The sequence below is a fragment of the Aythya ferina genome (genome assembly GCF_964211825.1).
Source record: "Aythya ferina genome assembly, chromosome: Z".
Lineage (NCBI taxonomy): Eukaryota > Metazoa > Chordata > Aves > Anseriformes > Anatidae > Aythya > Aythya ferina.
This window is the reverse complement of record NC_140299.1, coordinates 53,329,989-53,356,581: the sequence shown is the minus strand read 5'-3', so window position 1 is coordinate 53,356,581 and position 26,593 is coordinate 53,329,989. Positions and strand designations below refer to the sequence as shown.

General features: G+C 39.3%; 1 protein-coding gene across 4 annotated transcripts in view; it reads left to right on the top strand.

Moving 5' to 3' along the window:
- Positions 1–23,086, top strand: part of HOOK3 (hook microtubule tethering protein 3) — an 87,794-nt gene extending 64,708 nt beyond the window's left edge. Inside the window, exons 17-23 of one of the 4 annotated variants that reach the window (XR_014687239.1) lie at positions 4,209–4,243; positions 5,067–5,149; positions 7,179–7,279; positions 10,085–10,189; positions 10,303–10,374; positions 11,911–14,151; positions 20,568–23,086. Coding sequence is in view for 3 of the 4 variants with exons in the window: in XM_084504331.1 (XP_084360457.1) it covers positions 4,209–4,243; positions 5,067–5,149; positions 7,179–7,279; positions 10,085–10,189; positions 10,303–10,374; positions 11,911–12,047; positions 20,568–20,583 (549 nt within the window). In the remaining variant the exon portion in view is untranslated. Of the gene's footprint in view, positions 1–4,208; positions 4,244–5,066; positions 5,150–7,178; positions 7,280–10,084; positions 10,190–10,302; positions 10,375–11,910 lie in introns of all 4 variants that reach the window. The other 3 variants (XM_084504331.1, XM_084504333.1, XM_084504332.1) reach the window with 3 other exon arrangements.
- The last annotated feature ends 3,507 nt before the right edge of the window (positions 23,087–26,593 follow it).

Below are 26,593 nucleotides of genomic sequence, written 5' to 3'. Positions count from 1 at the left end.
GTTTCTTGGTTATTGACCAAAATCAGATCTTCAAGGTGAACAAGAATATGAAAAAATATATATCCTCAGGCATTAAGTATTGTAAATGGTCCCTATCTAACTGCATTCAGGTTTATTCACTGAAATTGTAATTCTGTCCCTTTTTATGGCTCTGGCTTGGACTGTAATCTAGGATATGCCTGTAGCTCACTTACAGGAGTAGTTGCAGCCTGTGTAGGCATCCTCTGAGGTGATTCTGCTAACAGCAAAATACCACCATCAGAACACCATGGTATAGCCTTGTGTGTACCAGGCAGGCATTGTCAAGCAGAGCTGAAATTCGTGATGAAGTAGCTGCTTTCTGGGCTTCTGTGTAAGTCTGACACTGCCAGCAGTGATTTATATGCACAAACCCCATGACCTATTTTGCTGAGCTTAGAGTGTAGGCCTTGACTTGCTTAATTAAGAGAGTAAGTTGAGTGTAGAATCAGAGATTAATTGAGGTTTGAAGAACCTCTGAATGGATGGGACACCTCATCCAAAATCTCACACAAAGCAGAGCAAAACTCAAACCCAGCTTCAGAGGTAGATCAAGTTGTGCAGGCACATCCTGAAGTTATCTCTGATCTATCCTTAAAAAGGGTGATTCGTCAGAGGCACGAGAGAAAGGATAAGGAGGCACTTGCCATACAGTTCATTGTTTCATCATTTTGACTATTTTTTTCCACTACTTTTCTGTAACAATGCACTTTCTTTTTCATATTTGCAATGTCAAAGTGAACTAGTCTGAAAACTGAAAGTCCAAATTAGGAATGGATCTGTTTCATTTTGCACTGAAGTTGCAGTGGAAGGAGGATGTTAGGAAGATGTCAGTGCTATTAGGCCTGTAACAGGCACTGACACATCATGTTGGGATGCGTGATTGATTAGTCAGTCCATCTACGTGTTGCGTTGCTGGACAGGGAATGGCCTCCCACCCTTATCTTCCAGACTACAGTATCAGGTCAGATGTGAATGGTGTGGTCAGAATAGCAGGTTTGATTTGTTGTCCTTCAGAACGTGTTCATGTGTAGGGCTGCTCAACAGGTACCCCAAACAGCTGTGATTCTTTTGCATGCCTTATTATCACTTCCTTTATTCATGCTTGTTCTCCTTTTCTCTGCCCTACTGTACATATATTCCTAAATAAAAAACCTGCCTTTGGTTACTTCTGCCCCACTGGACATAGTCCTGATAAATCTGTAGAAAATCTGGAGTTTCTCCTAACGTTACATAGGCCATCTTGGCCTTATATGCTATTCTTGGTACAGCTAGTATGTCCTCCTGACTTGGCATCTCCCTAAAAGTCCCCAGAACTCTTACCTGTTCTGTTTCTTGTGAAGTTCAGCTGCTTTGCTCATTACTCTTAACATGTCTGTGAAATCTGGCCATCTCTCATTGTCATCTGGCCATCTCTCAAAAGTTTATAACTTTTGTCAGGTTCTCACATCAAGAAATTTTCTCAAGACACGTGCTTAGTTGCCCTCATCCTGTTAAATTAGCTTAACCTCAAGCCAAAGTATAGCCATCTGCCTGGAGCTTTAACATGTAGAACAAAACCAAGCTTTGATCCACAAAGGGGGAAAAAAATATTCCTTTTATCTCCTTTAAGTATATGAGTAATTTTCAATAAAAAGACTATTTTTGTAAGTTTTTTTTTTTTTTTTTGATGCAAAGGAAAAATAGCAAATACTGAAAAGGATTTCTGTTTTCTAAAGCCACCTTATTATAGGAAATACTTGTCTATTATGAACACATGAAAGATTTGAATGAATCTCAGTGTGAAGCTATCTCAAAATTAGATAAAGCTTCATTTTTTCCTGAGATTTTTTTTAAGGTCCTATCCTTCCTATCTGAGAACAACAATTTTATTAATTACTTGTTAGGAGCATAGGATGTGGGATGTGAATACATGACTTTGAAGCTGACTTAAACTTAATTAAAAAAAAAAAAAAAAGTAACATCTACCCATTTTTAGAATAATTTATTTGAATTTTTTATTCATCTTGCTTTGAGTATATACAACATCTTTGGGTTGGCAAAATCATGTGTTTTACATTTTATCCTTTTTCCTAATCATGTGTCTTGGGTAAATTACTCTGTCTGGGTAGACTCAGTCCAGCTTCTCTTAATGGTGGTGTTGTGAATCATTGTTAGCTTCTTGCTTCTGAGAACTTATGTTCTATCTAGATGGGAGGGAGATTACTGCCACAACAATGCTAGTACTGTGCGAGTAACATAAGCGAACATATACCAGTTGAATCCCCATTGACAAGTGGTCATTGGTGTCTTTACCAGTCTACACCCAAGTGTAATGCAAGCATTCCAAAAGGAAAGCTGAGTTCAGTTTTAATTTTCTTAAAAGCCTTCGAAAACAAATAGTCACTGTTGCCAGCTTTTCCATTTCTAATCTAAATCAATCAGTAGTCACTCAGACCGATGTAAGCAACCTTGCCAAATTTAAATACTTTGTTACTTTGTGACCAAGAAAGATGAGTGCAAACATTTATTATTACAGAAGAGTTGGTGAAGCAGCAGGTTTTTTTTGTTTTTGTTTTTTGTTTTTTAGGGGATTGGGAACAGAAAAATACAAATGGTCAAAACCCACAGCTCTAAGTTTAGCTGCTCTAAATTTCTGACTTTGAAATCAGTGGAGTCATGTTGGATTATTTTACATACTTCCCCCATTTATTCTACTGCAATAAGGAAATCCAATTTTGAAGTTGGTTTTCAGTCTTGAATTTGGAAATCAAAAATGTGACCCAGGAATGTGGTTGAAGACAATATCTTGAAGTCTTTACACTATGACAAAGCTGAAAAAAAATAAATTTGGGGTGCACAGTGAAATTGTCCCTATTGGCTAGGTGTCTAAACCTGTGTTGAAAGACCACAGGATGAAAGGCAACGAAGTAATTTTGTTACTGATACTGTCTTATACTTTGATGGTGTTCTGGAACATTAGTCACATGCTAGAGCTCCACCGTGATTTATATTGGATAAATACAAAACAAAAAGGCAGGTTCTGTTCTAAGTACTTTACATTTGTCGTGCATTTGATCTATGTGAAAATAACACAATTCAGAATCACTCCACAAAAACACATGCATCTCTTTGTTATGGTTGTAGCCCAATAGACTGCACACTTTCTCCTGTTTGTTACTTGTATCATTTTTGTCTTAAATGGCTTTCCAAAACAGCAGTTGTTCTCCTTTGAAATTCTGGTTTAGATATGATGACTTACAAATGTGCTTCTTCACCATTTATGTATTTTTTTAGTGATATGTTTTAGAAAATGCTACAGGATGAAACTGCTGATGAGAACAGAGGAGAAAAATACGCATGTCTGAAAATACTCATAGCTTTAACTTTGTTTGTGACTTTCTAAATAGTTTATTCTGTTGGCTGCTGTTTTGCTTTATACTAATGTCATCTCTGTTTCTTGGCATGGGCTTCTGCTCAAGGCTATTGTGAGTATGGCTTTCTATTTACCTAACACTACTTTCAGTTTAAAGACATTTATTGGTTTTGGTTTTTGAAAGATACTCACTGTGTATAAAGTGAGTTTAAGATTAAAATAAAATTTACTTTGAAGCTTTTATTTAAAGAGCTTATCTAAATGTGATTTAACCAGAAAGTGGAACACTGTAAGTTGTATATTTTTTACATGTCTGTAGTCAGTAAAGAACAGAAACAGAAAAGTGTTAAATGTTCTGCTATACTCCAGTCTAAAACACTCTATTCCCTCCAGTTTCTATGGGGACAGGAATTTGCTTCAGCTAATTTATTACACATCTTGATACAAATCGCTTTGCAATATTGGTAAGACAGCTCTTTTAGCAAATTTTGCTGCACTTTCTAATTTCATATTAATTTTTTAAGACTAATTACAAAAGTACTGAATCATGAAGAAATTAAAACTACCATAGAGCACTATCATTTATGGATCTTGCCTATATTGGTCCAGTTCCTGGGGAAGTATTTGTGAAGTTACAAAGCATTCTAATTTCAGGATAGTCACATGGCTATGAAGGAAAGGATTGCTGCCACAGAGGATGGATTTATAATCTAAAACTGAGTGAAGTAAAAACGTGGATTTGGGTTTAAATGTCAAAATTGTCTTAAAAATAATTTTGAAATTACATTAAAGCACCCCCATATATTAAAATAACACATTTAACTTTTTGTTTTAGTCAATTCTTCTGAAAAAGAAACTTGAAGAACATCTGTAAGTATTTTTTCCTGTATTGCTTGCAGTTTGAAATTATATGTTTTCCATACTATAGGGAAGGCAGACGCTCATTAATAATGTATCTAGATGATATACTTCTAAGAGAAATGATTTAGCACAGAAATGTTAGGGAGTCTGCTATTTGGATATTATCATTTCATAGAAAAACTTTGCCAAGTAATAAGAGCTGTGAATAAACCATAATTTTGTGTTAGTTAGAATACCTTGCCTAGCGTTGTATAAGTTGTTTGTCAAGAGGAGTAAGTCATTTTGTTCTGGGGAAAACACTTGAATTTAAATAAAAATAATCGGTTTACTTTTTAGTATACCTTAGGGCATAATACATAACATTTTAGAACAAAATGGTAACACTTCATATTATTCCCTTCTACTTCCTAAAATGCAAAAGACTTCACTTTTCAACTCTCTTACAATAAGTGTAGTTTTTGTTGCTTGTGGTTTTAGCCGTTCTTGAATAATGTAATCTCAGTTAAAAGTATTCATTTTAGGCATGCATTGTGTAATTTACTGTAAGTTCTAAAGCAAATTTGTCATTTTGGACTGAGAATGAGTCTGTTTGCTGTTACAGTTCTCCATATACTGTAATTCTTTGCTGTCATGTGTTACAAATATTTCCACAGTGACATTAATAACACCTGTCTTTTGTCCTCATCCCACATAGGAAAAATCAGTAATGCTATTAGAAATATATTGCTGTTTGAGGTTTTTTTTTGTTTTTTTTTTTAAATATTGGTTAATGTTCATTCAAACTCGGTAAGAATATTTGGAAAACAATATGTGCCTTTATGATTTGCAACAGTGAGAAACTCCATGAAGCTAATAACGAGTTACAGAAGAAACGAGCTATTATTGAGGATTTGGAACCAAGATGCAATAACAGTTGTGAGTTTACTGATGTGCACTCCATTTCTTTTCTTTGTAAAGTATTTCATGTGTGAGGTCTTTAATTATAATAGCTATAGAAGGTGCAAGATAAACAAAATGCACATTTTAAATGTCAGTGATAGGTGTTAATTTTTCTGAAACTATGGTGACCAAAAAGATTATTGTAATGCTTGAAAAGCAGGAGATTGCGTTTTAGAGACCACCATAGTAAGAAATGACACTGCCTATAGGAATACCTAGTCATTATCATACCTATCATTGAACCTCAACTTTTCAGAACCGTCATGTCTCCTACCACCTTAGTTTAGAAGATCCTTGCTGCCATCACCAGCTCATCTTTTACTAACAATATATATTCCTTTGGTATGTTTTCAGGTAACAGAGTAGAACTGTGTTGTAATTTGCGAATATTTTTGGGCTGTGGTCAACACAAATGTAGGAATTATGTTGTATAGCTATAGGCCAGATGGTTTCTAGAGACCAGAATCTAGCTGTTAATGTTTGCTTTTTAGCATGGTAATACTATTTATTTTGTGAGAAGTACCACAGAAGCCTGATTGTTGGTTTTGAAGCTTACTCATAATAGAACAAGGCAAAAGCTTGCAACCAATGTCAGCTTCTCTGGTTTGTGCCAGAACAATTTCAACCATAAGAGATCCAGGAAGACTGAAATGTAGTTTTACTGTTCATTATGTAAATTCTGTATCCAAAAGGGATTTTTAGTTAAGTTGAGCTAAAACTGCAGAGTATGCAATAAAATTATATGTTTTAGCAAATGTTAGTACACTTGGAAATGAAGGTTAGGGACTTCAGAAGCAGCTAATAAACACATGATCCAGACATTTTTATAAGCCTCAGTGTGAGTGTAAGAACGTTTTTCTGGCTCTCAGACTTAGTAAAATAAATAGATAAATAGTAATGTTAAAGCTTCTGTAGTTGTTTTACTGAAATTACAACTTGCTTCTTAAAAGTCTAGGTCTGAGTTTTGTCTTGATAAAATAAAAATGCTTGTACTTCTTTTATTCTCACAGTCAGCATAAAAGGTGTGCAAATTATTTCTTCAGATTCTTTTAGCTGTCCTGAGAATGGCCAAAAGGATTTTGTATTTTGCAAGAATCAGAGAACATTCTGAAAAAATGATTCTTACATTCTTAGAGACGAGCTGCTATTGATTCCCTCACTGATCAGTGAAGACTTTTGGCAGGACTTTGTTGCATTGAGCAATGATCAAGATGACTTGATCCTGTTTACTTAGTGTTTTTGAAGAGCTTAGAGAGAAAAGTGTAGGATAAACATGAAAGAACATTTTAAAACGAAGTTGCAAAATAAATGGACTGTGGGTTGCCAACTATACAACCTTGTGTGAGAACTAAACACCACTGTTCTGTGTTTTTATCCAGAATGATGGAATTGAACTTCTTTGAAGATGTATAGTTTGTGCTTTAAGTGATAGTGGTTCAGCATGTTTTTGTATTGACACGGGAAAAGCCTGTGTGAAACTGTCCTGCTGATGGGCATTGCTGCTTGAGAAAATGTGGAAAAAAATGAAATTGACTATATTCAAGTTACAATTCTGATAAATTATGTTCAGTGTTAAAAATTGAGCAGGTCTAAGTAAGAATCATATACCTCTTATGAATCATTCCTCTAACACAGAATAAGTAAATTCATTTTTATCTGAGTTGCAATTTGAATGTAATTTGAAATTTGTGATTAAGAATTTATTTAATAATTAATTAGTTTTCTGAGTCTGTTCCATAACGGCAATGATTTATGATTCCTTTTTTCTTTATTTTTTCATAATTTTAAAAACAAAATTTGTGCATGAAAGACAATCTCTTGATATCATGAGTACATTTTTTATGTTTCGGAGCTCTTGAGTAATTAAAACTATGGTATCTGCTGTATCACATTCCTTATGTGATAAGAAGTGCAGTATGTTCTACCTGTGCCTTAAGTGTCTGTTTAAACACACAAAAATAAACATAATTGTTATTTCCCAATGTGTGCACCTCCTGACATAAAGCACTCAAAATTGAAGAGTTACAAGAAGCCTTACGGAAAAAAGAGGAGGAAATGAAGCAAATGGAAGAGCGTTACAAAAAGTATTTGGAAAAGGCCAAAAGCGTAAGTATGTGTGTTCCATGTTAATTATCACAGAATCAACGAATGGTTTGAGTTGGAAGAGACCATAAAGATCACCTTGTTCCAACCCTCCTGCAGGGACACCTCCCACCAGACCAGGTTGCTCAAAGCCCCATCCAGCCTGGCCTTGATCACCTCCAGGGATGGGGCATCCACAGCTTCTCTGGGCAACCTGTGCCAATGCCTCACCACCCTCTGAGGGAAGAATTTCTTCTTAACATTTAATCCAAATCTTCCATTTTTTTGTTTAAAGCCATTTCCCCTTGTCCTACTACTACACCCCCTGACAAAGAGTCCCTCCCCAGCTTTCCTGTAGGCCCCCTTTAGGCACAGGAAGGCTGCTGTGAGGTCTGCCTGGAGCCTTCTCTTCTCCAGGCTGAACAACCCCAGCTCCCTCAGCCTGACTTCATAGGAGAGGTGCTCCAGCCCTCTGATCATCCATACTAGGATTGGTAATGGAGAAATTACCGGAACATCTGTGCTGTGCAGTTTCAGAATCAGAGAACCACTTATGTAAAACAATTCAAGGGAGGGAAGCTCGATACGCAGAAGTACTCCTTAATTGGCATTTGTGCTGGGGCTTCTGGGGACTTCCAGCACATCTTTCCTCTTTGTACACGCAAATGTGGCTTAGTCCCACCAAGTACAGGCACAATTGGACCAACAAACTCTGCTTTTATCAGCTTTTCTTCTTTTGGTTGAAGAATAAGAGGCAGAGAGGGGAGAGGAAGTTTGGGGTTCTCTGCTTCTCAGGTGGCTGAATCTATTTGTGTGTGCTTCCAGATGGTGTAGGCTTCTCACAGTGCTCAGTCAGTAATGTCTCCCTTACCTGGAGCAGATAATTTTGATGCACCTTTTTGTCAATACAGCTTTTAGCTGCTTCAGATTTCACTGAATTCTTATTGCTCACATAAATTGGTCTTTTTTTTTTTTTTTTTTTTTTTTAATGGAGCTTCTGACAAGTTCACTCAGTCGTAGTCTTTAGAGTTTACAGTCAGAGGTAATTACACATGTGGCAGAGTCATTCGCACCAATTTAAATTGTATTTTGCTTTCTTTGTTCATCTTTTGCCCTGGTTTATTTTTGTTCATGTCTTGGTTTAGCCAGCTGGTTTAGAAACCATTTTAATGTGAACTCTTTTTACAGATGCTTTTTCTACATAAAGTAATATGAACTACTTACACAAGCTGTTAGATTCTCCTATTGACGTTTAGTATGGCTTTTTACCTTTACTATTGAATGTATGCTTTGGGCTAGAAGGTGGCTAATATTTAAATATGGTAATGAGGATGTGGATATACTACCAGCTTTAAAATGGCAACATTGTGGTCTCAACCACGGACCCATGTCTTCTATACTTTCTATATTTTGAGTTTCTTGAAAGTATACTAGTGTTTTCATTCATCTGTTTCATCTATTCATGGTAACATCAAGATCTTTTTGCTATGTCTGGATTGAGTTAAATGGAAATCTGTAATAGGGTTCCTAATCTGTCAGAACGCTAGGCTTCCTTCCTTTATTTCTATGTAGTTTTCTCAGTGACTACTTCTAAGATGTTTCAAAGGCCTTCTGTAAAACTAAATGAATCTTTTTTTCTTTTTTTCTGTTTTCTCTTTTACATCTTATATTCTTAGAGTATCCTGGTGAAAGACAGAATCCTGATTTCCCCCTTCAATAAGATTTGTTTCTATGATCTGTGTTACTTTATAGGGTGCTTTGTATAACAGTAGCATTAATTATTTTTCTTAGGTTAGCTTTTTGTGATCTCATCAACTTTGACTTCTTTTTGGTGAAGACGCTTACAATCATTATAGCCCTCCACTATAGAAATTATGTTTAAGTCTAGTGTATGTTTTATTAGAAACTTAATATACTTTTGAGTCTTCTTCCATGAATACAATACTATTCTGTAAAAATGACTTAGTAACATTTAAAGCATTTATATATCATTCTGAAGTGGTTAGGAAGACAAATCAGAGGTCTCTTCCTATATATCCCCAGCATGTTAAAAACTTGTCTGCCCTTTTCTATTATGGAGAGCTTAGGTATCTAAGCATTTTGCTGGATTTGTTCTTAGTTGAGCTCTGTGGTTAATAGCACTCAAATGCTGCCTGTGGTGGATGCCACACATGAACACAACTCGGTGTCTGTTCATCGTATTAGTAACATAGTGATCGTGCATGTGCCACAGGATGCTTTTTCGCATAAGTTTTCTAGAAATAGCAGCACCTGATACCTCAATGGTACCCCATGGCACCAGGTGTAATCTTTCCAAATTGAAGGGGAGGAAGTAACAGGGAATATGTAAGTAAACCTGAGCTTTTTGAGTCTTGTAAAAAGTCTTTGAGAAAATGTTTCCACCACTGTGGCCCCAAGGTAGTGTAACCAGAGGAAGGACCTGCATATGTGAGTCTGGTGTAGTGAATTTCTTCAGTTCTGCTTTTCAAAACTACTATTAGTAGTATTAGTAGTATTATTAGAAGTATTATTTTTCATGGTCACATGGAAGAGAACCCTGTTCAGATTCTCCAACATACCGTGACTGATGTTCAGAGGCAGAGCCTCTGTCATGCTGTTTAGCAAGATTGTGTCACGGGAGTCAGCCTCTTAAGACTGCACATCCCTCTGCTGCACATCTTGGAATGTCTTTTCTTACCATTGATATGTTTTAAGTCACTATTTTGTTTTTGTAATCAGTCTTGCATGGTTATAATTCTTTGATTATTTTTTTTCACTTAAATTGTTTTTGCAGTGTTTAATTTAAAACAATCTGTTTTTCTCTTACAGGTCATCCGCACCTTAGATCCTAAGCAAAACCAGGGTGCAGCTCCTGAGATTCAGGCTCTGAAAAATCAGTTGCAGGAACGGGATAGAATGTTTCATTCATTGGAGGTAGTAATCTTCACGTTTCCTGGTAGATGTGTATTATTCTTGTGTTTTTTTTAGGTGTAGACTAATACTTACTGTACTTTGTTTTTAAATGTATGCTTTTTTTTTTTTTATAGAAAGAATATGAAAAAACAAAAAGTCAAAGAGAAATGGAGGAGAAATTTATTGTTAGTGCCTGGTATAATATGGTAAGAAAATCCCAAACTTTCAAACAAACAAACAAACAAACAAAAAAAAAAAAAACCAAAACAAAGAAGGGATTAATATTAGTTATTTCTGGGTTGTTCATGGAATTTTTCATTTATTTACATTATTTTTTTTGTTTGAAAATCATTTTCCAACACATAAGACACAGAAACAAATGCTTTTTAATCATTTTAAGTTATCGTTATATAAGACTATATTCCTCTGTTAACCTTGGGGTAAGTGAGAACACTTCTGTTATTTTTCAAATTTTAAGACCGGAATTGGCATTTTATAGAGGGAAGGAAACTTCAGATTGCTGTCTTGAAATCTTCCTTAATTGAAATATCTTCAATTAAGCTGACTTACAGTGCTCAGATGTACTTTCTTTGATTCTGCAGCCTTCTCATTGTTTCAAACGAAGGGGCTTAAAGAAAGCTTACTGCTGCAGTAAGCACTCTGAGAAGCAACCTCTTTAACCTAGGTACAGGTTTAGCCCCAAGTGAAGGGTGAACACAGGAGTGTGACCCTCCCATAAAATATTCAGAGTATAAAAAAGCAGCCACACAGCTTTTGCTGGGCATGTGTGCAAGGAGATTTTTCACCTTCAGCAAATATGTTCAAGACTTCTCTTTGGTAGAGTGTGGCTGCATTGAATCTGCTGTCCTGACAGAAGGAATCCATGACCCATGTAACATTCATGGTTCATTCTCCTTCACCATTGAGTTCAAATTCCTCCTCACTGTCTTTTCTGGGCAGAGTTTTCTTCCTGATGTTCTGTGTTCTTGTTATGTCCATGAATATTAAGGCAAAAATAGTACTTGGAGAGTGTTTGAATCCTTTAAATACTGAAAACATTTTCAAGTGACTCGTGCCCTTGAACAATTCTGTTGCATTAGTACCACTTATGAACAGAAGACAGGGCTGAACCAAGAGCTATGGTTCAATAGCTCATCATGAAATAAATCTTGATAGCTTTCTGTATGTCTTTCTGTAATTAGCCTCTGCTTTTGTACACAACTATACAACCCATCACAGCTTTTTTTTTTTATTTCTTCAAACTTTCATTTCCTCCTTGCATTCATTCCTGCTGAAAACATATTTCCTCTCAAGGTGTGATCCTGCCATATGAGCTAGAGCAGAGATGGAAAGAATTTGTGTTCAGAAGAGAAGTACTCTTCTGGCTCAGCATGCTAAAGGGGTCTGGGGTGACAAGGGGAGGAGGCAATTTTGAAAAGGTTTGTCCAGTCACTGTGTTTATGTGGAGAAGCATTTTGTCAGATGTGGGAAACTGGGGGACATGCTGCTCAACAATGTATTCCAAACTGGACAGTGACTGGGGAGGGTGGGGGGTGGAAGAGAACATGGTAAAAGATCTGGAAGGATGTCTGCCTTAGCCTTGAAAAGGTGATGCTTTGTGTTTGAAATTCAAAACAACCTAGTAAGTGTGGGTGAAGAAGAGGAAATAAAATGTAAATGAATGAAGTTGTTGAATGCTACATGTTCTATTTTTTTTCTAAGAAGTTTCTCTTTGTCCATAGGGAATGACTCTGCATAAAAAAGCAGCAGAAGACAGACTAGCTAGCACAGGCTCAGGACAGTCCTTCCTGGCTAGACAAAGGCAAGCCACGAGCACAAGGAGATCTTACCCTGGTCATGTCCAGCCAGCAACTGCAAGGTAGAGAAGCCTTGCTCTTAGAAAGAAAATTGCCCTATGATCAAGGCCACTTCTGTTGCAAGTGACAGCGTTCAACAAAAAGCAACCAGCATCCTTTCTCTTTCTCCCTTGTTACCATCATTATTTTACAGTTCAGGAAAGGGTTTTATTATGGTTTCCTTGTTGTTTTGTAATGTCCTTTGTTTATGGTTTTTGAAGCCCATCTGTCCCTTTTTCTCTCTCTTCCTTTTTCTGAATGTGCCAAAGTTTTGAAAACATCTAGAGGAGTGTTGTACAATAATGGAATCTTTTAAACTCGTATGAAGCCTGGTCCCTTACAAAAAGCCTCATATGGGCTGTGTAACAACGTGAATCTCCTGTCACAGTTGATACATTTGTGCCTATAAGGGTTGTGATGCTTTACAAGACTGCATTTGTTAAAAGGAATTAGGCTTTTTATTTTTGTGCTATCCAGTTGCTTCAAAAAAAAGCTGAAAACTCATCACAAAAATTCAAAATTAATATATGTTATTGTAAATTATATTTGCAGCTAAAACACTTATCAGTAACAAGAAATAACAAAAAAAAATCTCCTTTGTATAAAGTTTGCTCTTACTCTTGGCATTTAGTAGGGAAGCAGGATGATTTTTAAGGCTTTTGTTGGTCTGCTGGTTTTACGTGTTGCTGACAGAACGGAATATTTTTAAATGATTTGTCCCACTCTTCTAGATCAAGTGTGTGGTTAACATATAGTATAAAAAGATTGAGGAATATTTGAAATGCTTTAATACGCTACTGCATCGTCCATTTAAAAAAAAAAAAAAAAAGCATTTGTATTAATTTTTTTATAATTATGGACTAACAAGTAGATAATGGATCAAGGCCTAAATTACTGTTGATGTTAATATGCTTCAGTTGTCATCCCCTACTAAGCAACTTGCTTTTAATATATTGATTCAGGGTATATTTGTATCAGTTGCCTTACTAATGGTACCAGTGCCTTCAGGTGAGCATGTTGCTGACTTTGTTGAAAACTGGCTGTAATTTGTTGTACTACCTTCCTAGCATGTATCTAGTTGATCATATGTCACTCTCTATAGCGCCTTCATGTTGATCAGTGGGGTGGCAGATGTTCCCTAGTATTAATTTAGGCCCTGGTCCTACAAAATTCTGCTTTTCCCCTGAGCGATTCTATGTTCTGGCTATCATTTTCATCAAAGAATTGATGGACACAGAGGACCTGAGTATAGCTTGAAGGCTTCAATCTATTTTGTGGTGATTCTGTTTTAAACATTTTTCATTTTGAAACTGTTTGGCCCCCTAAATGCATGTTCAGTCTGGTTCCTACATTTATTCTTTTACCTTATTTTGATGCCCTTCCCAGTGAAGATGTTTCTTCATAAATACCTTCATAGAAAAGGCCTATTAGCATTTAATAAGCATCTGAAGACCTATATTAATTCACAACTTCAGTGGATTGAACAAAGGATAGTTAAAATGAGTACACCTAGATTAAAGGGTAAGGAATAGGTGGATGGCGCTCGTAGGTATTCCTTTATCCTCAAATACATCATCTGTTTTAATCTAGGCTAAGAATACTTTCAATATGTGTCTGAAAAATGTAGTGTTTTTTTTTTCCAGTAATACAAAAACATATGAAGTTCATTAACTTCAAGTTAACTTCAGAATTTCATAAGTTTGTCTTTTATTTGGAAGAAAAATGATTTTTCTAAAAATTCTTCTCGTTAATTCATGATGTGAGAAGTCTGGGCTATACTTGCAAGATAAAATTGAGACAGCAGAAGTATCTCTTTGTGTGGAGGAAAGTTAACAATGGCAGTTAGGCAACAAAGACAGTTTAGGACAATTTCTGTAGTTCAGCCAGCTGATCCTCGTTTTGCTGTCTCTTACTGAGATACCAAATGCTAACAGATCAAAGAAGTCATATATTAGGTAGCAAGATGACCACAGTTTCTGTGAGAAATCTTTTACTGACCTTTTTGTGCAATCCATTCTAGTCCTTTGAAGAACTCTTTACTGCATGTCGTGTGTGAACAGGAGCAAATAAGCGAATTTGATGTTCTTGCTCGAGAGTAGAATGTTTTGTGTCACCCAGAGAAAGAATGTAAGAACACTGAAAGCTCCATTTTTTATTCTAATCACACTGCCTTTGTCTGTTATCAAACTGCCAAAGCCTACTTGTGAAAGAAAGGAACACCAGGACCTTAAAGGGGGAGGGGGGTGTCTCTCGTAAATTTATTTAATAATTTAATTTACTGTTGCTATTAGTTGCATATCTAAAATCACTTGAATATAATCTGCACACTAGAATAAAACTACTTGCTTTAATTATTGTAACATTTATTTTACTATTTTATTTCCAAAGTTCTGATGACAGACAAATGCCCCTGATGGTTGGGAGATGTGCAAACGCTGATTAGAAGCTTTGTCTTTAGGTTTTCTCTCATGGCTTCTCTTCCCTCCCCTCTTTCTGGTTGTTGATTTTTGTTTTCTGTTCTGTAGGTTCTCTTCTTTCTGTTTGGACTTTCCGTTTTCCCATAAGATAAGACATTGAGGCATGTATTCAACAGAAGCTCAGAGCTTGTGTTGAAGACAAAAATCTAAAAATGTATTGCAGTCTTATACCTATGCATCTAAAGAGCATCTCCCTCTATCCAGTTCCAATAAGTCTTTTTTTGACTTCTAATGGTAGTCAACGAAATTTAATTCTGCGTTTTTTAGCATTTTCCTTTGATTATCTGTTGCATACAGCAATTATTAATTGTGTAGCGTGGATGGCTCTGAAGAAATCCTTGTTTTGTAGTTTTGGAAGCAGCGTGCTATTAAAAAACAAGGACTGAGAGTGTGACATGAGGTAATAAGCACCTGTGCGGAGCTAGCCAGCTGTGAATGCTGTCTATTCTTTGTATCTCAGTAAAAGAATATAGCAAAAAAGCCCCGTAAAACAGAATTCTCTTAGTACAATACGTACTTCAAAGAAACTTCTAGGAAGACTTTTTTGGAGGCAACAAAGACTATTGACATCAAAACTGTAGTGACAATGTTAAATTATAGGCTGTCTCGATACACTACAGAAAAAAAAAAGCCTGCAGACTGGTCTTAAAGGAAAAAAAAAAAAAAAAGCTCTTCAGGGCAGTGATAAACAACTAAAAAGTTCATGAGATTGCATTCCTAAGTGCTGTGCTGAGGATATTCCCAGAACAGTCCTTCTGGGAGATGTAAATTAAATGCCAACAACACGCAGCAGTTAAATGCACACACATGTTCGTTGTTTAGAGCTGAAGCCTAGTTTCTGGTCTTACAGAATGTGTGTGCAGTCCAGTTTAAGTATTTCTATGTTAAGTTGTTAGCATGTGTGATCAGATGTTGCAGAAAAGAGTATTCGTGTTCCCCAATTTCCTTAAAGCAACACTTAACCATTTGGATCCTAACATCCATTTTCCAAGTGTTCTGATCTAATTTAAGGGCTGTGTGTCCCATCCACAGTGCAGAGGAAAACAAACTGTAGCACACAGCTGTATATATTGTAAAATGAAGCACATACACATTGTCTACGAGGTGTTTTTCATCATCTCTTTGGAAATGACCAAATGGTAATCCTGTGCTGTTCTGATGATGTCCCTTGAGGTGGCAGCATTAACTCTGCAAGTTCTTTGTGGCCTTCTGTTCACGTAGACAGCACTGTCGGTTTTATATTCAATGTGTATGAAAGAATTAATATTGACAAATCCTATTGCTGCTTTATGATCATCTTGATAGTAAGTGGTATGTGCAAGCTGTCAAGAAAATTTAAGGGGATTTGTAGATTTTAAAGCCCTTGGTATTTTGACTTATGCACATAGCTTTTGCTTTTTCAGTTCTCTAGTGCGTGAGGCTGTCCACGGCTTCCTGGATGAGCTGTAGTGGGTTTGATTATCTTGATATGTTGACATTTTCTGTAGATATGATAATTGGAAAATATTTTAACTTCAGAGCTTGTTTTTCCTCTAGTTAGCAATTGCAGGAAGACCATCTTGAATGTGGCTAGTTTTTCTTTCTCTTACAAAACAAAACAGTTCCTGAATTTTATTCATTTTATAGATTTCCCTCCCCCCCCGGACGGTTTGACATTTTGCAAGGATTGATGAGGGAGCTATTTTTGCACTCAAAGTCAGAGATGTAATACTGACTTCTTGTGTTTTTTGCACGTGTTTTAGGTAAAATGTGGACTCTTTTTTTTTTTTTTTGCAGTAATACTATGTTGATAAGCTTTGACATCTCCAAACCAAGTTTAGCAAATTTTGGAGGCGTTTTCTCACCAGTATTGTGCAAATAAATAGCTAGAAGAGGTTTCCTTGACAAGAAATACTTTCCAGTGATGTTTTTTCCACTTGAAAAAAAGTAGTTGTGCTTCAGGTGTCACCTGCAGAATAGTTTGAAAGCTGGATTATGACTGAAATGTGATCTCAGGAGGTGATATGCTTAGAAGGAAACCTCATCAGAAGCCCTTCCTTAGAACAGCTGTGTTAGCTGACGCTGGCAGTGTGATACATGTAGTGTTCTGTTAAAATGAGAAGGTAAATCATAAACGTAAGAGATTAAACGTAAAAATTGGGTGAGCATGGAATCTGATGAATGAGCTCTTGAGCCACACACGCTGCACACAGCCCAGGCAGTCCAGCTCTATTCTGCACTGGCAAGGCTTCCCTGCTTTGTGCCTTTCATTAGGAGAAAGAAGTGGAGTCGTACATTATTGGATATGCTGGTACAGGAGCCAGGAGTGGCAAGGAGTGAGTCTCACTTGTGCTCAGAGCATCTTCACGAACCAGATACTGTTTCTGGGGTCAGGCAAAGGCAGATGTCAAATTGTTTGTCGAATCCTAGCCACATCTCAAGTTAGTCACTTCCAAGGAATCCAGAAAACTTCCTGGCATCACTGCTTTGCTCCTGTGATGTTCCTTCCCTCTGGAAGAGCAGAAAAGGACCAGAAGCCTGTCAGTACTTCTGCAGAATATAATAAAAAATAAGGTTTGATTTCTTCAGTTCGAAGGTGGAGGAGACAGATAAATTCAACCATTAAGTACAAAAATCTGAAGAGCAGTGTGTCTTTCACAGTTCTGCCTTTTGGTGGTAGTTTAAAAGCAGTGAAATGAAATCTGAGCCTTTGGAGATCTTTGTTTTTCTAATTAATTTTGAATTGCAGTTGATGAAGCTTTGGAGACTTTTCCAATGTCAGTAAAACAGAAACTGTCACTATCAGCATCCTCAGACTTCTTTAATCTTCTATAGCAAATCCCTGGAGATTTTGTCTCTGCTGACAATCTCACTGCAGTATTTGGAGATGCTGAGGATTTCTCTAGTCCTGGTCTCCGTTTTTGCATTTTATTTTATTTTAGTGGATTCACTGAAATACTGGGATACAAAGGTCATTTTTTAAGTACATCATCAGCTTATTTTATTGATACATAGACCAGCTAATGAATGTAGATCAAAAATGAATGAATGTAGATAGAGAAGTCCTAGAAAACTTGACAAATCATACAGTCCCACAGGACATTGTACCAACACTTGGCACTGTTGCCAAGGCGGCTTCCTAAACAAATCATTCTGGTATCATAAAATACTTGTAATATTGTAAGACAGTTGCAATAAAACCATTAGGTTATTTTTCTATTATCATTATTTGAATAAAACATTCCTTATGCAGTACAGATTTTATAAAGTAGAGACTTTTAGTTCTCAGCCACCGAAAGTTGGTAACCAGGAGAATAAACCTGTTTCTTGGGGGTGTCAGTGGTTTTGAGGGGTTTTTAAGTTCATATTTAGCAATATCAGTAAATCTTAAAACAGTAATAAAGGGGACATTCTAAGGCCACAATTCTTAGAATTTATAATCCACTTTGTATTCGGTGATTGTAAGAACTACAAAAACTTGAAGTGGTGTTAACACAGTTCTGAAAAGATGGGTTAATGGGTTCTTTGAGGCCTAAAATCTAAAGGAAATGCTATGGGAAAAAAAAGAATAGATGCAGGAAAGAAAAACTTTAGCAGTAGAAGCCATTAAGTGATTTTAGAAATATTTGGGAAGAGTGTAGTGTTAGACTTGAAAGTAAGGACAGTACTAAGTAAGTACTGCCCATGCTTTCAGGTAAGTGCTGTCCTTAATTGCAAGTAAAGATGCATTGCCCTGATGACTTCGGTGATTCTGTTACAAAATACTAGACAGCAGATAGCTACAGAAAGCCTCCTCTCTCTTAGGACTGAACATACACTGAATACAAAAGTAGTTCCTTAGTAAGAACAAGGGGTTGGGTTGGGTTGTTTGGCTGTTTTTGTTTTTTGTTTTTTTGTTTGTTTGTTTGTTTGCATCAGGTTTGGCTTGTGTGAGCACTGTTCTGAAGTCAGTGTGTTGGTAGGTGGCTCCAGAGCAGGCCAGGTGAGTGAGAAGGAGAGGTTCCCATCCCTCTTGAGGCTGTGATGTGCAGGAGTTGTCTGTCATGTCTGCGTGTGGAAAAAACACAGGATGACAGAGAGAGGTTAAGGAGGTTTTAAGTCACTAATTAACCACTTACAATGAAGTGGAGCTAATGAGATCTGGTGCTGAATATTGAAGGGAAATGTCTCACCAATAAATAATCCCCCAGGCTAACAGCAAGCCATCAGTTACATATAGCTGAAGTATTTTGTACTGGTAAGACAAGGGAAAGTCACTCCTCTATAGGCAAGTCCTATGCTGAATAAACTGTCCCATTCCGAAGGTGTCACAGGAATAGTGACAGGTCACGCTGAGTGAATTTACGCTCACGTTTCTGTCATCTTCCGGAGTGCTGCTGCAACAGGTAGCTTCTGAAAGTATTGATTCATTTTGAGAAGTTCCTCAAGAGAAAGAAATTAACAGACAGTTATTCTAGAGCAAGGTAAGAATTTCAGGTTTGAAGAGGGCACTCTCAGATGAACCGAGCTATCTGTACATCCTCAAAAGAGAAGAGAATACGCTGTCCAGAATTTACAGGTCCTCTTTAAAAGTACTAATGTCCCAGGGAGAAACCTGCAATGTCATTTCTGTTTATGTGCATCAGGTCACTTGGAGCATTACAAAACAGTAAGTCTGAACTGTGTAATAGCCAGGTGAGATTAAAGGAGTAGCCTGTATTCATTTATGCATAATAGAATAGATAAATCCTTATATAGCTTGAACTTTTATTTTTTGACTAACTGCAGTAATCTTCATATAATTAATCCTGAGCTCTGTAACTTTCTGCATCCAGGCAGTGCAAAGCAAGTGTAACAGCGCATCTCAGACAGACAGTAGTTACTCCACATACACTCCCAAGGTCTGCTTTGAATGTGTTCTTTTTAAGCATTTTCTGGGTTTATTCCATTTGATTTATGTGTGTATCTTCCTCTTTTTCAACTGTTAGCTGATCAGCATTATGAGCAGGAAAAAAGAGGGACATACAAGCTGCAGGACTTGCAGCAGAAAGACCTTTTATCACTCTAAGACCTTGAGTTTAGTTATGAATATTTTTCCTTCTGTATGTAACCTGGGTTTTTCCTGTCACAGGAACTGTCCTTAGAACTGTGCTTGACTAGTGCAATATTAGGGAGTCAGAAATGGGGAGAGAAACGGTTTGCACAGTGTGATTTCAGCGGGGTGAAGCTAGTGAGGGACAAGTGAAAGTGAGAATGAGCAGTTAGCGCTCTGCCGTGCTGTGCCAAGGGTGTTTGTGCTGCTTGGGGAACCTGAAAGCACTGTAGCTGTGTTAGTAAAGCATTCCATCTGTCAGTCCACTGGCCACAAGGGAGAGTGTATCAGCCTATACAGCTGTCCTCCAGACTTAGGTTCACTTCTGCAGTGTTGTGGTGTGGTCTTAGGGCTCCTATTTGGTGTGTTTTAACAAGAATACGTGTAATTTCCTTGTGACTAAAACCTTCATGCAATGAATGAGTAGTGCTTCCCAGCGTAATACAGCAGTGATGTCGTTTTGGTGTCCCGCACAGAATGATCTTTGATGAAATATAAATGCTTGAAGTTTATTTGCGGTGCTCAGAGCTTGAAGTCCCAGGCAGAGTCATTTTGACCCTGATGATTGTCTTCTAGTTTATAACCATGCACAGTATTGGACAGGCACCTTTCACTTTGTATTGAGCTTGATTTTTATTTTTTTTTCCACTAGTCGTACTCACAGACAGCAGGAATGCCAGAGATTTTCATAGCTGTGTAAACTTAGTTTCCATAGCTATGTTAGCAGAGAATGGTGCCCTGCAGAACGTCACTCAGAAGTGTTTAAATTTGTCTGAACTGTGTCTAAATTTTGATATTTGTTCGAGGCTGTTTTGTTGCTGTTCCCAATTCTTGGCCTATAATCCTCCTGTTAATTCGAAGCGCTGCTCTGGCAAAGATGTTTTCCCCGTGAATTTGCACAATTCGAAGTAGAGTCGGCCTTACTGAACTGCTTTGAAAATACTTGTTCTGTTCTCTGTTTTTTAAATGGTGATGTGATCTGCTTTTTAACTTTCTCTTTATTCTTTTATTTGCAGTGATGTGGTTGCATGACCTGCAGCATTGTTATAACAGGGACTGTTCAGTGCATGACTTGCTTTTCTGTCCAGACTGCATAACCAAAACTTAACCAGTTCTACACTTAAGACTCATGGGCATCTGATTTCAAAGGGAGATCTACTTGCAGAGAAGCCTATCATCTTGGGAACTGGCTTTCCCATTTCCCGCTTCCATTTACTATTTATCTTCACAAAAAGTCTCCTATGAGGCTAAAAGAGAGGAAATCCAGTATTCAGAGCTCTACAGGAGGCGTTCTGCAAACTGACAGAGCACTGTCAGCTCTCCATTTTACTTCTGTCTGTCCACTCCATTTAATTCTGATTAACAGCATTAACACACAGACCTCCTGCAACATTTTCATATACTGAACTATAAAAACCTAGTCTTAATGAGTTCCTAAAAATGCCTTTTGGTTACTGTTAAAATTTTAAAGCACCTGCACCCTTAAAGGATATACTTTGAATTTTAAATAATTAAAAGTAAAGCCAAGGAGGTGTTTTACCAGGAGAAATGACTAATGAATTGCTGCTTGGCCAGCCCATCTTCCTTAGAAAACCAGGCAAGGTTCGTCAGATAATCTCCGAGACAGGCAAACTACTGTGCAGTCCTTTGCTCGCAGACACTGCCTGCTTCCTTACTATGTATATATGCAGTAGTTTGTGGCTGTTGTATTTTTCTCTCTACGTTTTAGCTGTGTTGTCTGTTTCTTTCAGAAACGTTTTTTTTTTCCAATCTGTGTACAATTGTTAAACAATCTGAGGGAAGAACGTGAATGGAGATAAGTATGAAAGCTGTCGACACTTCCAGTATTATGCAGATTGTCCTTGCCAGTTTATAATTTGGGTTGTTTATATTTTACCTGTACTGTTTCTTTTCTCATTATTGCAGTCTTAGCTATTTCATTTCCAATTGCACTAGCTTGGCTGTTTCTTTGTATTATGAAGTTTAGCTATGAAATTTGCAATATTTAGACAGTATAACTCGAAATGCTTTTGCCTATATTAATTTAAAGAGCTGCTTATTTAATATTCTTAAAAAAAAAAATCTGCACATTTGTACTACTGTATCTTTGTTTTGTATTGGACATCCAGTACTGGCAAGATCCAGAAGGCAAGGGGGTACTGTAGTGGTCTAAGTGAAGACGTTTGTACGGGGGCTGGCAGGGGAGAGGTGGGGAGGAGGCTGCCCAGCCACAGGCCGTGCCGCAGAAACCCAACAGGGCCTGGAAGCAGAGCACACCCCAAGCCCTGCGGTTTAAGCCCAGTTCTAGGGAAAACCCTGCTCTCGCTCGCCTGGATCCTAACCCCTCGGGGTGCACGGTGCCCTCGGTGCCCCTGCCCCAGTGCCTGGTGCCAAACCGAGTTGCTTGGAGAAAGGCAGAGCGAGGCCCACCGCTGCCTGCAGCGGGCGGGTGTCCCCGCACAGGGGAGGCAGGATCCCGGGGCTGGGCTGCCCGTGCTGGTGGTGCTGCTCTGCCTGACAGTGCCTGGAGGGTGAGGACTTCTCCTCCCGGCCCGGCAGCGCCTGTGGCAGCGCAGCCCAGGCTGGGCTGCAGGAGGCTCCGTGCTGCTGCCAGGCCCAGTCCAGCATCGCCGAGAGGTCTGCGTCTTCCCAGGTGCCAGCCATCGATCCCTTTGTTCTGTGTCAGGGCAAGCTTTATTAGACAAACCCCTTCCTTTGCGTTGTGTGTCCCAGGCATAGTTCGTCTCCCATTTGCTAGTGCCGCTTCTGCCGGGAGCGCGCCCTTCTCCAGGCCACGCTGGGAGCGGGACCGCCCAGCCCAGGGCCGCGGTTCCGCGCGGGGTGTGAGGGGATAGCTGCTTTTGTCACACCTGCCTGCAAGGGTGCCCCGAGCCGAAGCTTCGCTGTACCTCATTTATCCCAGTGGTCTGTGCAGTTTAGGAAACTATGTATCGGTTGTTCTTGAGCCTAAGACATTTATATGTAACTGTGTTTAGCTTGACGAAACTTGAGTTCACTAATGCAACAGAGAACCTGCAGGTAGCTTCCAGCAAACGGGCTGGCTACTTCGACTCGGTAGCGTAGCGCCTCTGCCAAGAGGTGACGGCGGGCTGCCGATGCAGAGGTGATCTCCAGCATGTCTCTGATATACTAACTTCATTTATGCTGCATAGAAAACTCTCTTACTTTCTTAATAGCAGCTTGTTTGACAGTCCAAAATTAAGTGTTGACCAATTATCAAAGTAACTGTTTGTGAAGTTGACAGTGATATATTTTCTGTAAGAGAATGAGTTCCTAGAGTGTCAAAACATTAATTTCCCATTTCGGTTCATCTATGAAATGTGTAACTACCAGATTGTCATGGTAGCAGTATTAATATACATATCTGTATATAGACAAAAAATACCCGGTGATGACCATTAGAATCAAAAGGTTTAATATTTTTTCCCAGTCAAATACACTAATGCTTCCAAGGTTACAGAAGAGTGTACAGTTGTTAAACAAGTTGTAAATAAAGGCTTATATAAAACGCAAATGCTTGCTTTGCCTTTCTTTGGTGCTTGGTTTTAAACTGAAGCCAATGAAGCCAAGGCACAGTTGGCATTGCAGCTTCTGGGCTGTGTACATGTGAACACGTTTGGTGTCAGCTGGTCTGCCCCATGCTCAGACACACCACAGGCATCGCGCCTCATTTCCCAAGGGCTTTGTGCAGTAGAACGAAGGGAAGGGGGGCAGCACCAGCAATTCAGCGGAAAATGTGAACCTCTTGAATTGTCTTGGAAGGCATCCACTGCAGCTGGCCAGCCCATCACTGCAAGAATTACCTCCCTGCTGTGCCTCCGGAAAGACCAAGGCTGCTGAAGTAACACGACTTGGTCTCACTGGTGGAAGTGTAGCTGTAGAGGTAGCTGTATGGGTATGGAGAGGAACGAACCAGCCCTTCTGCAGTGCTGAACAGCATTGCTGTTTGGGGTGGGGAGGCAGAGGGAAGGAGCAGACAGGCACAGTTAGCATGGGTAAATTTTGTTGGTTGTGAAAGAGCAGGCGGCAACCAGCGAGAGGTACTGAGCCTGCAAGTATTGAATGTGATGCTGGGGGAAAGGGGATGTGCAAAGGTCCTGCAGCAGCCTTTCAGGGCTGCTTTGTACAAAGAGTTTTGTACAAGGAGGGAGTGCAGTAAGAAGAGGGCAGCATCCCTTGTCTGCATCCTCTGAGGTGCAGCCCCCCTGGGGTGGTAATGAGTTGTCCTTGCACTGCAGGCACTGAGAAAACACCCCTGGACAAGGGGAGGGGGCACAGATGGGAAGGGGACGAAAGGAGCAGAAGAAACCAGGTGAGTATTCAGGGATCACCTCCTCCAGGAGCACTGCATCGCACACAGTGAATAGGAAGTCGGGCAAAAATGCCAGGCCTGCAGGGTTGCCCAAAGGGAGGGAAGTGGGGCCTGTCCCACGGGAGGAGCATCTATAAAGCCAAGACCAGCCTGATGGATGAGGGAGGAGTAATGGATGTTGTCTTCCTGGGCTTGTGTAAGGCTTTTGACATTGCTCCCCTTGTGAGCTCCTCAAAGACAAGCTGAAGCATGGGCTGGATGAGCACTGGAGTGGATTGAAAACTGCCTGAATGACTGGAGCCAGAGAGGGGACCATCCCCAGGCACCAGGACACACTGGGGCTGCCCAGCTGGGAAGCAGCTCTGTGGAAAGGCCCTGGGGGTCCCAGTGGAAACCGAGTTGAAGAGGAGCCAGCAACGTGTCCTAGCTGCAGAGATTGCTAATGGTGTCTTGGGCTGCATTAGGCCAAGTATTGCCTGCAGGTGGGAGGTGATCCTGCCTTCCTCCTCAGCACACCTGGAGTGCGGTGTCCAGCTGTGGGCTCCCCCATACAGGAGGGGCATGGACATAACAGAGAAAAAGCGCCCATTGCTCTCAGTCCCACCCCAGTCCCTCCCATTCCCCCCAGTTCCTACTACCACCTCTCCTGCCTCTGGCTGTTGTGCTCCCTGATATCCCCTTGTTTCCCCTGTTGCCCACCTTTCCCCCCCACCCCCCGCCCTGTGACCCACCCTTCTCCCCACCTTCCCCCTTCCTTCACTGCCTCTGCAACGTTGATTCCCTGGGACCCTGCCTGGCCTGCGGCACCCCCAGGAGGGCACTGGTCCTGTTCTCCCGCCCCGGACACATCCTTAGAGACCAAGAGCCTGAATTGACCTCAGAACAGCAGCGTGTCCCATTGAGCTGGCCAGCAGGGCACATCAAGATGTTAAACTCAAGGGTGCCAAGGTAAAGGAGAGGAAGAGCAAGTGATGGATCTGGAGGAGGCACCCATGGATCCACTGCTTCCAGTTCAGATCTTCTGAGGGCCAGGAGGCAGCAGAGCATTTCTGCCTGCCACAATTTCTGGGTGGTGGCAGGGAATTACCTTATGTTCTTCCCAAACAGGCAAACAACTCAAACCCGTACACACAAACATCTGAACGCCCAGTTTCTGGACCACACGAGTGCCCACAAGTTACCTGAGCCCACACCTCCATGCCTACCATAAAGGCCTTACAAACCACACCTGTGGTAAAGGAGGGTGGAAGAAAAACAAAATGAACCTCCCACCCCCAAAACAGCAGCCCACACAAACACCCCCACACCCCAAACATCCCAGACCACCAGTAAACAATGACAAGAGGTGGATGGAAGCTAAAATGCACTTTCGTTCTGTTTGCCACATTGAACTCACAGTATTTTGTGAGCACAGAGCACTCAGGCTCACTTTTATGAAATGGTAGATCCCCCCACTTCTACTCCCCTGGGGGAAAAAAAATATCCAATGCTTCTGGGAAGTTTCTGAATACTCTTTTCACTGTAGCATGCATTTTCAGGATTTTTTGGAAAAGTGTTTACGAAACACCCAAGAATACAATTCTGTGAAAGCCCCCTCAAAGGAAAAATGCTGCCCTGCAAATACAAATTGGTAGACTACTAGAATAAACACTTACCTAGTAGTCATTTTATATTATTTCTAAAACAAAAACAAAAACAAAAAAAAACAACAACAACAAAAAAACACCCCTAAGAGGCCTGACTGGTACATGCAAGTCAGCACATACTCAAGTCTAAACGCAGATAGCATCGGTTTACATCCTTCTCCCAGTAAGCAGAGTGTGGGAATGATGTGATGCAAATGTCCTCGAGCCCAGCCACAGACCCCAAGTCGCGACATGCACAGAGAAGAGCCAGTTCACCTACCTGCAAAGAGGCTTGGATTCCTTACTTCAGCCCCTGCCAGTGCGCACAAGTCATCAAACACATTTACATCACTCACCCAGGATTTTCACATGAACTGACTTTCTATACAGCTGGAATTAAGGACAGCTACAGAAAGCTCTGGAACAAAACTGTCTGTGTAAATACATCAACAACAAAGAAAATCAACTGAACAACAGTCTTGAAAATGCTTTATTGAACCGTGTGTCTTATTGTAATGTGCAGAAGATGTGTTTGAAAAGACTACAACTTGAAAAACTTTTGAAAATCCTCAACAATCAATAAAATAAAAAAAAGTCCCTACTCGGGGTAACTCTAAGGATAACCAGAGGCCTCATGTAAATTTTCCCTTAGAACATTTTCTGTTGCAGAGACTGAAAGAAAACAAAGCTAGTACTGCTCTATGTGGAAACAATCAGGATTTGAGGATTTTATTATTATATATATAAAAAAAAAGGATGGAACTTTAAACCTCAGTCTATAGGGTTGCTTCTTTTGCTGCTGTTATTTTGGATTAGCATACACGTCACAGTTCTGCTGAGAACACCACCTGGTGTTCAAGTCTGTAAATTTACTCTACAATGCTAGCAATGCTGCAGAGATGGAAGGATACAGAGAAAGAGAGAGGGGGTGAGGTGAGAAAGATCTGGAAAGACACCATTATGTTATAAGCCTAGTTTAATTATTATTATTATTATTATTTTTAAATCAGAAGCTGTGTGCACTTTTGTTTTTATAATCTAACTTTACATTCAAAAAAAAAAAACAAAACAAAACAAAACAAAA